Source organism: Echinococcus granulosus, assembly GCF_000524195.1.
Source record: "Echinococcus granulosus chromosome Unknown EG_S00185, whole genome shotgun sequence".
Classification (NCBI taxonomy): Eukaryota; Metazoa; Platyhelminthes; class Cestoda; order Cyclophyllidea; family Taeniidae; genus Echinococcus; species Echinococcus granulosus.
In genome coordinates, this window is record NW_020170565.1 from 14851 (window position 1) to 29676 (window position 14826).

Sequence of the window (14826 nt, forward strand, 5' to 3'; positions counted from 1 at the left end):
GGTTAACTCGACCCCTCCTTTTTCTTTGCTATGTAGGTTGCCTTATTGTGAATGGAGCATTCGCAGGGTTTTGGGAAGGCAGCACTCTCCAAATGTCTGAGCCGTCTTTATGCCGAGAGTTTGTTCAGCTCTAAATCCAGTCATCTTTCGTGTTCACGAATGCAATTAATGTCCCACTGATGCTTTTTCTTCTCATTCAAGGTAATTTTTCAAGTGATACACAATCTGATTAGAGAATATTTGACACAAGAATAACGAGAAATGACGTGGATGGATGCTACACTTTTGTTTGGTATGAGAGACGAAGCCTAGTGGTTACTGTCGACTAGATGCATGCAGGTAATTGAACATCTGAAATGATTAGGCAGGAGGTGAAGTTAGAGTTGGATTTTTCTTCATTGGTGCCAGCCTTTAATTCCTATGTGTAATAGAGCAGAAGCTAATTGGTGAGATGTGGTTACGTAAGAAAAAGATGGAAGACTTGGAGGTCGCACCAGATGGCACCATAGTCACGCTTCTTGGCTCAAGCTCACGCCTCAAGTATGCGTAGGCATGGTTGATGTGCAAGTAGGAAACCATAAAACCTTCAAAATGATTAATTAAATCGCACTAAGACGGCGAACAAAATCTGCAAAATGAGTGCCCCTGAAACTAAACCTTAAGCTTTGGATTAAGGGAATATTGCAGATACGGATGTAAAAAACAAGGAGATGGACATAACCAGTTGTTTCGTAGAACTGATGGACAGCCGGGTTGTGTTCATTGGGGCTTCATGTGGAGACTTGGGAGCCCTACCACCCAAAGTGAAGGGAGGAGGTAGTTGCAGCGCACCTCGCGTTTGCATAAGACCTCGTGAAGGCATGCTGACACCGCAAACGGATCCGGCAGGACCAGTGTGGGGAGCGGCTTTCCGTTGGAGAATGGGAGAACCCGGTTTCGACAACGGCATTGAGCAACCACCATGCGTCCCATATGCGGTAGTTAAGTTTTTATCATTCTCATTGTGGAAGCGACACTAGTGCAGCGTTCTCATGCGGCACGAAGCCATCCGTGTTCTTACTTACCTGCAACAGATGTAGAAGCCTACTCCACTAATCAAGCTACCTCTCTTTAGTCATTTACTGCCCTAAGTGATCAAACATTTGGTAACACCATCTGTTTCCTCAGCTCGGCAGTAAGAAACACACTTGCCGCAAAAAAAAATTTCACTCTAATTTAAAAATACCTGCCCACAGAAATGCGCTAGTACCTCATCAGGAGGAGGAATTAAAATAACGAAAGCCAAATTTTGGTAAGCGATTCCATAGATCAAAGTAAATAAATTAAAATCTTACTCGGATACGAATGAAAACCCCTCGCAAAGTCGTTTATAGCATAGACATGGTTTTAATTCACGTAAACTTCTGCAGAGTGGCTAGTCTATCGCAGACAACGCACAGCGTATTCACTGAAGAGATAGTAACTTTCGGTAGTGTGAGTTCATTATTATGAGAAGTGACGCACTGATTGGCGCTGTTACCAGAATGTAAAAATTATTATGAATAAAAGTATGCTCTCACCATCGCATTCCGCGCAAGGTATGCCGAAATCTCCAAAATTGCAATCCTACTATTTGAATTTACTCAAACTGGTGTTATATATTCCCAAGGGTTGCAAATACAGTGGAAGGATAACCTGAACAGGCTCATTCGTACTTCTAATTTATTTCAGCCTTTTTACGTATTAAGAGGCAGAGGCATATAAGAAGATGCCTATTCTACAGATTACAAATTGCTTTGCAATCTACGAAGTTGGGCACACTTTTTTGAGTGACACAGGTTTAATGCGCCAAGAATTGTAATAATGAAGTGAAACATCGGTTACCTTGTGAGGTAAAATACATTGTGTACGGGCTCATTTGAGCGGTAGTGCTAAGGACTGGAGAATATTCCATTCTAAGTGAAAATAACTCATAGAAGAAGGGTTTATCTTAGGGCTTCACGAGGGAAGGGATAAGTATGTTTTCAGACCAAGTGCTCTGTCAGTGACTTTGTGGCAAAGGAGCCAGTAGCTTTGAAGTAATGCCTTTTTCGTGCATTTGTGGGGTGTTTTCCTTACCAGCCAAAAGGCACAGTGTTCCAGTGACTGTGATTTCTGGAATGTCGTTTTGCTTTAATTACCTCACATTGTTAATGAAATGTAATGCACATGGGAAGGTGCCAGAGAGCAACCACCAGTCTTGGCTAGATTTGCCCCTCTTCACAACCTGCCAAACATCTCAGTGGAATCTAACGTTACCCTCCAACGCCAAACTATTAACTCTCTCCTCACTTATTTCCATTGCTAATATTTTGTTGCCAATTTCGCGCATTTTAAATACTCTCATCTTAACAGTTGCACGTTCTATGGAATTTCACTTGCGTAACCAGTCGTGCCTTTGCACACACCTGCTATGCCATCAAGCGCGACTATGGTGCCATCTAGTGTGACATCCAAGTGTTCCATCTCTCTCCTCTGACGTAAATGCCTGTCACCAATTAGCTTCAACCTTAGGACGAAATGGATATAAAAACGAGGTTCAGTGTAACAAAGCAGAATACCATTTCTTTGAAATGCAGTTCCTTCAATTTAAAGACAAATTGGTTTTGATGGCACTTCTACCGGTCTCCGTTCTTGTTTATGGTGAGTTACAGATTCCCTGTTGTTGATCCAAATTGCACAGGCTCCACCATCGAGTCCATCATTGATAGCGTCCTGAAGGACGTACCGGAATACTTAACCACAAATGGCGAGCAGTCCCAAGTAGAATCCATTGAGAGCCTTGTTCGCTCCTGCCCCTTTTCGTTTTACGAGAACCTGCTCAATGGGGAGGTGGCATACACCCTCAGCATTTGTATCAACGCAACCAAGTTGATAATAAATCCACCCACTACCGTAAGCTTTCTATAATTTTATACTTTAGGACATTAATTCCAACTTTTTCGTTAATCTTGCGTCAGTTGAATACCTAGGCACTCCTTTGGATACTAATTTAAAAATTATTTCCGCACATCCTCCATAGTGAGCTCAAATTTAAAAAGCAATTAAACCGAGAATTCAAAATAGTTAAGACTATTTAGACTATTAAATTTCATATTTTAGCTTGTGGACGAAGTGAAAATTGGGAAAACAAAGTTGGAAATTTCTATGCATTTTCAAAGAAACGTACAACCCGCTGTTGAACTGGAATTGTCGGCTCCGGTTTTCGAAGATGCATATGTTAAAAAGTGGTTCATTTACATACCAGCCGAGCCATTTAAAGACTTAATAATCAGTGAAGCCAGGAAAATGCTTAAAAGTGAAATTCAAGCCTTTATATCTGCCCTCGGCTAAAACATCCAAAGTGTCTTCTATCATTCACACTCCCTCAGCTGCCATTTATCCCATCTTTTTGTAAAATTCCACCCACCTTTGCCGCATTCACTGTGCATCATTTAGTGTGAAGCGGTATGTCACTGTTTTTCCACTTCAATAACGCCTGCATCGCCAATAACCTTCATCATCCACATTACGCCATGACAAAACTGGTGTGATCGAGCATATAAAAAGATTATATAGAGGAAATTGTTGCAAAGATTTTACGAAGAAGAGGTTACCGGTGGAATTAAAGCAATGTCTCCATCAGGGTGGAAAGGTAACCGTAACTATACACAAAAAGTATCAAAAAAACAAGCGAAATAGTACAAAAGTTTTTCTAAAAGGAAGATTAGGCTAAAGGTTAAGGGATAGAGTTAGGGGATTAAGGTTAAAATTAGGATTAGGGGTGTAATTTTAATAGCGCAGACCTGCATATATTCTGAAATATATTTAAATTGTAATTCAATCAGGCAATTTAAGGCATGAAATCCTATGAAGGAGACATATTATTCCCTATGCTGCCCTACAGAGAAACTGAATTTCGTATAAGTAGTCATGACTTTACACCCGTTGACATGGGCATAACATGAAGTCGATACAAATATCCCTTGAGTTGCACCGCTTGACCTATGTAAAATCGGTACGCTTAGACGAAAACGGGTTATTCCACATTAATTTAGCCTTAAATTTATAAAAGTTTGCAAAATATTGTCAAAATACCCACGGATATGCAGAATTCCTGATAAGCCCACCCGAAAGTTGGAATGGATGATGATACTATGTGTAATGAAATTTCATAGTTTTATTGGCTAATGCCATACCGCACCTCATATTCTGTTTGTAAGTAGGGTAACAATGGCTGAGTGAATGACAATTCTATCAACTTCCTTTTGTAATCTGACCAGTATGCACGATGGCAGTGAGTACTCGCATTGTAATGGTCAACAATATGCAGTTGATAATATCTAGTTTTTATTTAAATCGTGGTAAGAGATAGAACAAAGGGTGAAATACAATAATCTATGCACCTGGACTAAGACGAGGATGATGATGATTTTGTGAGGTCGCCTCAACGTCCAACCAATGTCGAGTACATCAAACGCAGGTGGTGGGCCACATGGAAGATGGCCACCGTGGCGGACGTCAACGGATCTACAGGGTCTATTGCGAAGCGGTACGAATGGGAGTCATCGTCGTGCCGGACAGAATCACTGTGTGGCATTCTACCTGCATTTAGATGTTTTGGACACAACTGCACTTGGGAAAAGTAGTATACTCAATCGCTGAATAGGAGGACTCACACCTTGTGCTGGAATTAGGACACCTGCATTGCCACCACCGTGGGCCTGGATGGAGGATGGTGTCGCCAGCCTCACAGTTCCGACCTTAACTGATGAGGCAACTCGCATTACTGGAGCCCTGGATGGCAGCGCAGCGACAGGGGAGCAAATTCACTCTCACTTTGTCATCAATGCGACGGATTGCATGAGTGAAATGATATCTTCCACTGGTACTGCTACATTTAGTCTAAAATAACCTTACAAGCATGCTTTATGCAAAAAGCGATGTTTAGGCCTAATGCATGGCAAATGTCAAACTTTGAGTTTTGCCGTTCAAGCAGGACATACATGGTAATTAGCAAGTTGATTAGTAAATTCGCCTCACACATCCTCAAGACAACCTGTGTCAGCAAGTGGCTGACATTTCAGTGCGCTCAAGCGATGCGAAATGTCGTGGCATATTGCTGGAGAGAGGCGTGGATTGCAAGCACGCAATGCATCGGGAGGGGGCTGTCGTCCGATGAAAATAGAGAGATCAACTGGTAATGTGGTGCATGTCGATTAATTGCCAGCAACACGTGGTAAAAGGAGCAATTCAACTGAGCCGCAAAGGAATCCACTAAGCTCTCACATTCGCTCTCAATCCCAATAGCATCACTGACTTTGCTCCAACGACTGATGCTGGTAATGCAAGTTGCAGTGCCAATCCACCTAATTCTGAGACAGATGCTGCGCATTACACGTAGCCGCATTTAAAACAATAATGTTTCCAATTCCAATTTACTTATTGCATCGCATCTGCTGCTCTGAAATTGCTTGGCAATGAAGACAATGGGAGTACGATGAAGAACAACCATCACTAAAGTTCCTTGACTTATAATGAGAGGGCTTTCAATTTATTTCCCACTTTTTAAACCAATTTATATCTGTAAATGAATAAATTAAGAAGCTATTGGATGAATTTTCACCTTCCTTACTCGAAGTGGCAGCATCTCCACCATCATCGCCATCACTTACTTCGTTCTTTCATGTTGGTGGCAATGGTGGAGTGTGATTTGCCATACCCTCTCAGTTTCCACATTTTTACCCCATTTCATTCCCTTTGCCTTATGTCATCCTTTCTCGTCTCCAAAGTCAAATTCAGTCCAAATAAAAAAGGAGATTGCTCCCTCCACTCCTTCCGTTTTGGCTAGACCTACTATTCTTCTCCTCCATTTCCGAAGTCGCCACCTCCACTGGCCTCTCTAACGACACGGCAGCGGTTTGTGCAGGCGCAGAATTAAGATATTTTACCCAAACTTACATTTGTCAGTTCTGTAGAAGTATTTAGGGGTGATGCGTTGGTTCCCTTTCCTTGCTGATACCTTGATCGCTTTTATCGCTCTTTGTAGAACATTTTGCAAACACAAAGTGGCAGGAAAGCTATTGGGTCACAATTGCTTGCTGAGTCTCATTTGCCCATATTAAAACCACTGTAGGCAGCTAATGTATGCTATGTTGGGGCAGGACTAGGATATACTGGACTAGACTTGACTACACTAGGCCTCCTGCTCTGTCATGCACCCTTCGTAGCTGCTTCCAACCCCGTCAATCAAATGCTGCTTTATTTGTCATTCCAAGTCGTTTAAAATGATTTTGAGATTACTGAAGCTTTTTCAATTTATCTTGCAGATATTAGGGAACGGGGTGCACACGTAGTGCCAATTGACACAATCAGACTGGCGACGGAAGCAAAAACCTTTGTCATCTCCTTTTCCTTTCCAAAGTTCCAGTTTAACGCTACTTTAGTATGTTTCATTCTTCTCCCACTGCTCTTTCCACTCTTCTACATCACTGTATCTTACGTTATGCACCACCACGCCTGACCATGCCTCATTGCCCTAACCCCCCTAACGAAAAATAGGTATGCAAGCATAGTCTCATCCACTTATTTTCCTTCATTGCATTTTAATGAGACCCGAACTCCTTTCTCCTCGTTCTCCTCCGCATCTCGTTTCGTCTGCTCACCCGGACATCCTATAAAGTCAAATTTACTCCTCCTCCTCTCATGTCAACTTTCGCCAATGCCTCTGCCCATCATCTATTTAAACTTTTACGTCACTTTATCAATTCGTCTTGAATTATGCTGTAGACTAGACTGAACGCAAATTAGACTACACAGCATTTCGCTGATGGTCCCATCTTTTCTCTCATGGCTTTTTTCCTTGTTTTATGCCTGCACAAATATATCATGTCACACTTACTGAATCTCCTCCCAATGTACTCTCGAGGGTGAAGGTGAGCACGTCAATACATTCTTCTGTCTACCACATTGCTTATTCCCTGCTTTTTTGTTCAAGTGTTCTGTATACCTGGTCCATAACGGAATGCACACCTTTCCGCTAGTCGTTAGCTCAAGTTTACCCTGTGTGTGCCTAACCCATTGTCCAGGGGTTCATATTTTGCCTATTTCGCAGTCAGATCAACTGGCGCATTACGGAAACGGGAAAGAATGCATGTTTTACTCGTTATTTGTTAATCAAAGTCTGCTGTGTGTAGCAGTGGATGGGTTTGTCCATTCATCACCTCTCCCTCTCTAAACCTTTCTAACAAATCAAATATCTAGCTTCATTACAAGCCAGGCGGAAATTCCTTTGCTGGCTGACTGGTTTATTGATTGATTAGATCATTGGGTCACTAGTACTTTGGTAGGTTAAATGATCCCCAATCTTTTTCACTTTCTCGTCAAGGCATCAACACTTTGCCTGCTACTCTTTACTCCATCTAATTACTCCCCGGAGTAAGGTAAGCGCTGAATGATGGGAGGATAAGGGAACGAAGTGAACAGGAAGTAGTGGTTCTGAGCTTACAAAGAACCCTTTAGAGAAGAGGGAAAGGAAGAGATTGGAGAAGGGAATAAAGGGGATGGTGTTTGGCTGGAGTTAAGAGAATACGGGAGTACCCATTTCGCCCGTTCTTCAACAGTCGATTCAATCAGTAGCAAGGCTGTATTTTGTGGTGGAGAAATAAGTAATGGAAAGCTTATACGGTTGTATCCACTAATAAGTGGCAGTGCTACGCAGTTTTGAAGGTAGTTTCGCTGAAGTCGGCCTGAACGCATTATATAAAAGTCTTTTTTAAACGCGACAGACCCCAACATGCAAACTGATATTTTTCCATACACATTTAAGGCCATATTTCTTGCAAAGCAACTTCAAACGTCACATCCCACCGATAAAATCCATTAGCATCCTGTTTTGAAATGTCAACTAGTTGTCCGAATAGATGGACATTGGCACCAACTGCGAATGATACAACTAGGGAGTGAAAAATAGGAGCAGTTGAATAATGACGTCTCTGTTTTTGAAGTGGTACGAGATATATGGGGGATGGATGGGTGCATGATTATTTAAACCCAACGTGGTAAAGCATGTGTTGAGGCTAAGGAAAATCAGCATCCAAACTGAAGGCTAATACTGAATTACTGGATACCGAATGCTTTGTCGTTCATATAGCGAAATCATTTATAATACTTGGCTCTTTTCTTTCTTCACCCGCTTCGCGAGTGCAGTGCTGTTGCTCATTATAATAAAGATAATCCATCCTGCCCATGTCTGTGCAGCACTAATGGGGACGCCAGCCATCAAGCAGGGAGAACGTGATTCACACAAAGGAAAAGACAAAGCAGTTAGGTAGATTACCCATTGCCATAGAAACCTTTCTCCTAGGTGAATACATCATGTCAACCATAGCTTTTCTCATCCAATTCACTGGCTGTATAGCACGACTGTGGCCGGAAACCGGCTCCACCGACATCAATATCATAGGGGAGAAAATGTGCCACCCACTTGGCAAAGTACCGATACAACATACAGTCTGAAGCACTAGTAGTGTAGTTGATGACCAACTAAAGCTCGCTGCCTAACCGGACTTATTGGTCTTCTTTCGTGGCACATCGATTTCCGGAAAGTTCCACATTACAAAGACCAATTTCAACCCACGTCGTCTCCACTGATTCGGCAAACCAAGTCTAGAGGAACTGCTGGTCAACATCATCTGCAATCAAAAACATGTGACAGCCATGTCCTCCGACCGGTCGGAGGCAATCAACGGAAATGTTGCCTCAGTCTCTCACTTGACCCACGGTGTTCGAAGTCGTCCGAAAACCACTACCGATTTTTAAAAGTGGCAAGAAATCCTCCAGTACCTCCACTAATAACTTACCCATAGCCAGAAAAGCCCCCTGTCACGCTACGTCACATCACAACTTCATCTCGACTTCGTCAGTCCAATCCATGACATCTCGTATATCCCACTTCATTCTTCATTCAGGTGGGAGCCTTTCCAAATCGGCCGTAGATAGCAAATATGGTCTTTCCTGCAGCCACTAAAGACGTCGCATGCGATGAGCTGTGAGCATTTCAAGGATGCTTTCATGCCTTACAAGCGCAGCGCTGTCTGATCGAATCAATCCTCCGAGAGTATGAAATATCATTCCACTCATCCAAGATGCATCGGGAGTCTGCGGCGCAGTGGACAGTGTGCAGGGGGATGATTGCCAGGTGCCTCGAAGTTAACACTGTCGCTTGGCACGTAGGGTGATGGAGGATTGGTTTGTCCAAGAAGAGGTATATCAAATTGCGGTAGCTTTTGCTGCACGCATTAGCTTACGCGAATGAATGATGAGGTGGGATTTCTTTGGATTGACCTCAACAGGAGTGAGCGATGAGTCTACCTCCCCGTTATTTCTTGCACTCGACTGGAGGCGTTGATGCAGGGCGCTTCACGTCGACGCGTAGGTGAGACTGCTGGTGTATGCGTGGGTTTGGACGTGACGATGGTGGTTGTCTCTTCCACAGAACTTTTGGAGAGCCAGCGGTTGCGGGATTCAAGCGAGAGCGTCCTACTCCACCAATAACACTGCATATGAACTCGACATGGGAAATGAGCGTGACAACCATGGAGGTTCGTTTCGTTGTTGCCTTGGTTCCCCATGTGTTTGCGAGTCTAGTGTAATGACTGAAGTCCTTCTTTCCAACATTACACTGCTTGTGAATGCAGCTGCCAATTTTTGCGGCTTTTCCATCTCCAGCACCTGCATTTACGCGATTACCTCTGCCACTGTCCTTCGCACAACTACTGCCTGTCACCTTCTTTTCACAACACGACCGCATTGCGTTATGATGTCTGGATGATGCTCTTCAAGTGTGATCACGCCGACCGATAATCGCCGCACGTGACATTTATGCCGTTTACTGGGGCAGCAAGCAGGGTCAGATTAACAATTTTCGTGTCCGCCACATTGCCCTCCTTGCAAGCCCATTCAGTTCAGTCACATGCTTTGTAGGTCAGACTGGCAATGCTCCTGAATGACTCGTAACTATAACTACAATGTGTCTAGTGGCGTTTTCACAACCCTCACGTTCTAACTTGCACCAATAAACTCTTTTTGTAGGCGACTTTGTGATCATTTGAAGAATGTTGCTCCTTTGTTAGTGCAACTGTTACAGTTGTTCTCACCCAGACCAGACCTCACAGTAGACTGCCGTCCGCTCTGCTGAACCACACGAGTAGTTGATTTGCTGGCATGGATGGTGTGACATTTAAGTGAGATACACTTCAGATTGACAAGCAAACTCCTTTCGCATTGCACAGGCAAGGTTCCATTAGAGCGAGCTCAATATAAGTTGCACATGAAAATTCGCATAGCTGAATCCGAATGCATGAAATCCTGCCAAAGCCTTCCATGTAAGCAAATACAGGCCACTGAAAAGGGATTTCCTTACTTCTGAACCAACCGCCGACACTAACGCATGTCGGAATTGAACCCACGATTCAGCAGTTATTAAGGTCCCACTTTATGCGTTTCACCGAGAACACGTCAGCACATAACCGAGGGCTGAGGTCTTAAATAGTGGTGTAGATGTCAATGAATGATCAGCATGAGAATTGTCCCACAAGCACAATATTGTCCATCAAGACGGACATGGTAACTACTTGAATGATGAAACTACTCCTCCTATGCATTATGCAATGCTTGGGGATAAATAGCAAAAGCACACTGCCTCCTAAAACACCCACATGGAATCGACTGACGCACAAAGGCATGACAACAGCTCGTGAATTGTAATCCTGAGCATCACGCAAAGTAATGGCACAGACGGGGTTGGTATTTGGCATTGTTTGATAACGCCTTGAATTGGAGGCTCATAACGCCAGTGGCACAAAGTAGGCACCAAGTAGATTTTCTTATGCAACAAATGGGCCTACAACATTTATAATGCAGGCATTATTTTAGGGATAACAATAGACTCACCGCCTCAACAAAGTGACATCTTTAACAGCTTGCTTTAAGAACCATCTGGCATTACGCATGCACTGTTATAATATTCACAGATAAAATCAAACATATCTATATTTAATGAGGCAAAATTGATGCCAGCACACTCCGACACCTACACCCATCCATGCAAATATATGTATAAAATAAATATATAATTCTTAAATAATTTGTAATTTAGAAAAACTGCAAAAATAATACAGTCCAATCAGTATTTACACGAAATACTAGAATTAATATCTATCCAAAAAAAGTAAAAATAATATCTTCATATCAAAATCTGCCTTGAAAAACGAAGTACAGAACCAGTGTATACCCTAGAAAAAATTCAATTTATCTTGTTTAACTGCTTTGCAGCAACTTTTCCTTATTGGCACTTCATCCTAATAAGCCATTTCGACATTGCCTTCCACGGCCATCATGCACGCGAATGATCAACTGGCGCACTGGCTCGTGCCCTTGGGTGTTGATGGATTCGTCCAGTGTCACTTCGGTAATATTACTGCCAAATAATAGCATTTAAGCTTCCCTCAAAGACCAATGTCTTTCCTTTTGTGGATGTGAATAAAAGAGATAGATTGTTCACGTGGCTGTGCACGTTCCTTCTGGTTGGCGCAGAGTTAATAGATGAGTGCGTCAAAAGGACCGAAATCCACTATTTTACAGTGCATAAGTAAAAGGTGGCCAAAGTTAAAGGCGAGCTGTGATGTGTGTTTGTTTTTGTTACCTGTTTGAGTGTACCTTTGAAGGTATCTTGGTACTTGTGTAGGTTTTGAGGAAGCCACTTTTTTTCATTTCTTGAGGGTCATGGTATTTGGTAATGCCTTCATATCCTCAATAGGTGGTTAACCATGCAAAAACACGAGTGATCCGCACTTAGTCTAGAAGGTCGCTTTGGACTACCCAGGATAAATACACCTTCTGCGGAAATTGTAAGAGGCGTCTATCCCCTGGTGGCCACTTACTGGACATTACTCGCCCTTCGAAAGTAGAACATCGCGAGTACCGACGTGTCGCGCCTGGAGGACTTCGAGCTGCTTACAATAGCTGTATCCTCAATCAACAGTATTCGACGTTTGGATTCGGTCATTCTTATGGCAGAAGGCACAGACGCAGCCGTTACTTGGGGTGCTAGGAATGCTTGTCCACTTTACGCGTATACACTCGTTGGCTTACGCGGACAATGGGGTTCCCACGTTACCTCTGTGTGTGTTTTTGTGCTCCTAATTCCGGCCCTCTTCCTGATTGATGTATTACTGATAAGAACTGGCTCTTACACTCCTCATTATGAATATTTTTTATCACATCTCACATACGTGACAGGTGTTACTTAGCAGCTTATGATGGCTGCAACTGATATAAATTGTGGTCCGCAAAATGTCTGTTTGCATTTAAAGCAATAAAGTAATAGTTGACAATTGCATGTTGTGGTTTGTAAGCAGGAATTGAACTGGTTTGAACGACTAACCTCAATTGGTGTGATTAGTTGAACAGTGCAATGACTGGATTCTCGATAAATTTTTCTGTCAGGCAGACCGACAGATCTCAGTGGTGAAAGTAGTAAGCCGTGCTTTTGCAGCTGCTATCCTGAATGTCGCCTTTGGCTTCCCTTGGTGTGGTTATGATGGAGGACATTTTTTTTTGCTACGTTGTCCCTTTATTTGGCCTCCCTAGCAAGAACGACATGTCAAAGATGCGCTTGTGGAGAATATTGAATTCGTTTAATGGAATGTGTCGGATCCCGAAATTCTTGAATCTTTGTCTTCCCAAATAGTTGGCTGCGCAATGTTTTGCTAAATTAATTTGACACCAAGGGCTTTTTGTCACTGTGATTCCGGTTTCAGCAGCCTGTTGCTTGCCGCATCATCCTAGGATAGGTTTGAGTGAGCTTTGTTTCTTTACCTTTTATTTTACTTCATCTCGTGAAATTTGTCTTTAGCATTTCACACTCGAAAGTTTCAATTCGATTGCAAAGGGAGAGCAAGTGTAGAGACATCAATAAAAGGGTTTCCATGCAACTTGTTTAAAGGTCCTGCGCAATACTTCATTTAAATACGTCTCCAACATTGACAAGTGAATTGATGAACCTCTGGTCTACCATTTCGGAGGCGGAAGTACGGTGATTGTAGAGGTGACATCGGTATAATATGGATAGGTCTATTAGGGTAAAAGACTGTATTCCTAAAATCCACCCCTTCAATATTTCGTCGATTTTGTTTGCAGACTTTGGTCTTATTAGGTTGGACCAAATCGTCGTTTCTGCTACTGCAGTGCCCACTTGACCGCTTCTAATTTGGTTTCCAAATAGAAGCACACGAGGTGGGTATCATTTAGGGAGGTGAAATTTTGGGGAGCTAGTAGCAGAGGTAGTAGTTTCTTTTGCGTTTGCCTTTATCCTTTGAATCGGGACCAATGTGGCTACATTTACTCAGACTAACAGAAAGTTAGTGCTCACGTGACAAGTGCCCTGTGACCTAAAACTGTAAGCCTTAGCAATAAGGTAGGATTGTAATCTGTTATTAGCAGTTAGAAACTATCTTTGAAATCTTTTTTGGATGAAGGCGCTTATGGCATTATGCAGTCACTTTTCTCTGCAAGTCACTTTATGACAAACAACACAAGGCATGCAGCATAGAGCAAAATCAGACAGAACAGGACGGAAGTCAGTTTGCAGCAGCTCTAAATGCCTGCCAGGCTTGTGCTAACGACCAAAAATATTTTGTTCTTCACTCGTCCTTCACTTCCCTCATTACCTGTACGATTAGGCCACTGCACCCGTCAGACTTTCTTCAGAGCATCCAAGTGTTAGTGTCAGAATGCTTTACCTGTTTTGTATTTCATTATCGAGGCAAGCAAAGGAGCAAGGGTAAGAAACAGGAAGCTGAATGAGAGGCAGTGGTGACACAACTTAATCAAGGCTAGTTTCACATCTAGTCATCGACTCCAATATCTTGAATGCATTGTCGTGAGATGCATTAGGCCACACTGTTTTTGACGCACATTAGTACAGAAAGAAAATCAAAATGTTTGAGTGGTGTCTTTTTCACCGTTTATTCAGTAAGTTATCCAACAATCCAGCATATCCTCGTCCATTTACCTCGGTCTCTCTGTTCGTGCTTTTTATAAAAGACCTACAAATTTGTTTAATTTCCAGGTATTTGTGATATGTGATGTTAAAAGGCACATTACCATGCTGAATTGCAGGATTTATATTGTGTAAAGAACCATAATTCACGTAGTATTTGTACCTACAGATCTCAAATGACAAATAGCATAATGACTTGCTAAAGGTCATTTGACAATGCAATGTTTCTGCATTAGAAACAAGGTCAAAATGCAAGCAATATGCAGCGAATGCATGCTGTCCAGGTTATTGCCTGGGAGGGATCCACTGACGTACAGATCAGATAGCCGTCCTTGCAAATATTTGGAACGAGAGCAAAATGTGATGATAAACAGAGGCCTGCATCAAAGACCAGTCAAAGCCTAACTTTGTAATTAGCGATTATTTCATTATATTGTCTCTTAATATTCCAAGAGATGCTGATACTTTAGGAGAAAAAAATTTTAAGTGGACTGAAAAATTCGCGGTGTTAATATGTATTTAAAGAATGAAGACGAACACACGCTTGTGCTAAGGTTGGATAAATTACAGCCAAAGATGGGGTTCAATTATGAAAAATACGAGATCCGTGGTAGAGAAGCCACTTTTCTGCATGTTCTTCCCATTTTTTGTTGACTTTTACTTCGCCGGCTTATCCTTATATTAGTCTTTTCACCAACTTCTTCCTCCTTATTTTCTACTTCCTTTTGTCCACCCACTCAAGGTGCGTCAAACTTAAGTTGAGGTGA

General features: G+C 42.4%; 1 protein-coding gene across 1 annotated transcript; it reads left to right on the top strand. All coding sequences in view use genetic code 11, as the record gives it.

Annotated features, from left to right (window-relative positions):
• Window positions 1–2627: 2627 nt before the first annotated feature.
• On the top strand, window positions 2628–9829 carry EGR_10035 (hypothetical protein; the record flags this gene model as incomplete). Its single annotated transcript, XM_024499284.1, has 7 exons — window positions 2628–2661; window positions 2702–2872; window positions 4414–4549; window positions 4695–4885; window positions 5849–5916; window positions 9144–9227; window positions 9494–9829. The coding sequence occupies 7 exons, from the start codon at window positions 2628–2630 to the stop codon at window positions 9827–9829; spliced, it is 1020 nt and encodes a 339-aa protein (XP_024346294.1).
• Between the last annotated feature and the right edge of the window lie 4997 nt (window positions 9830–14826).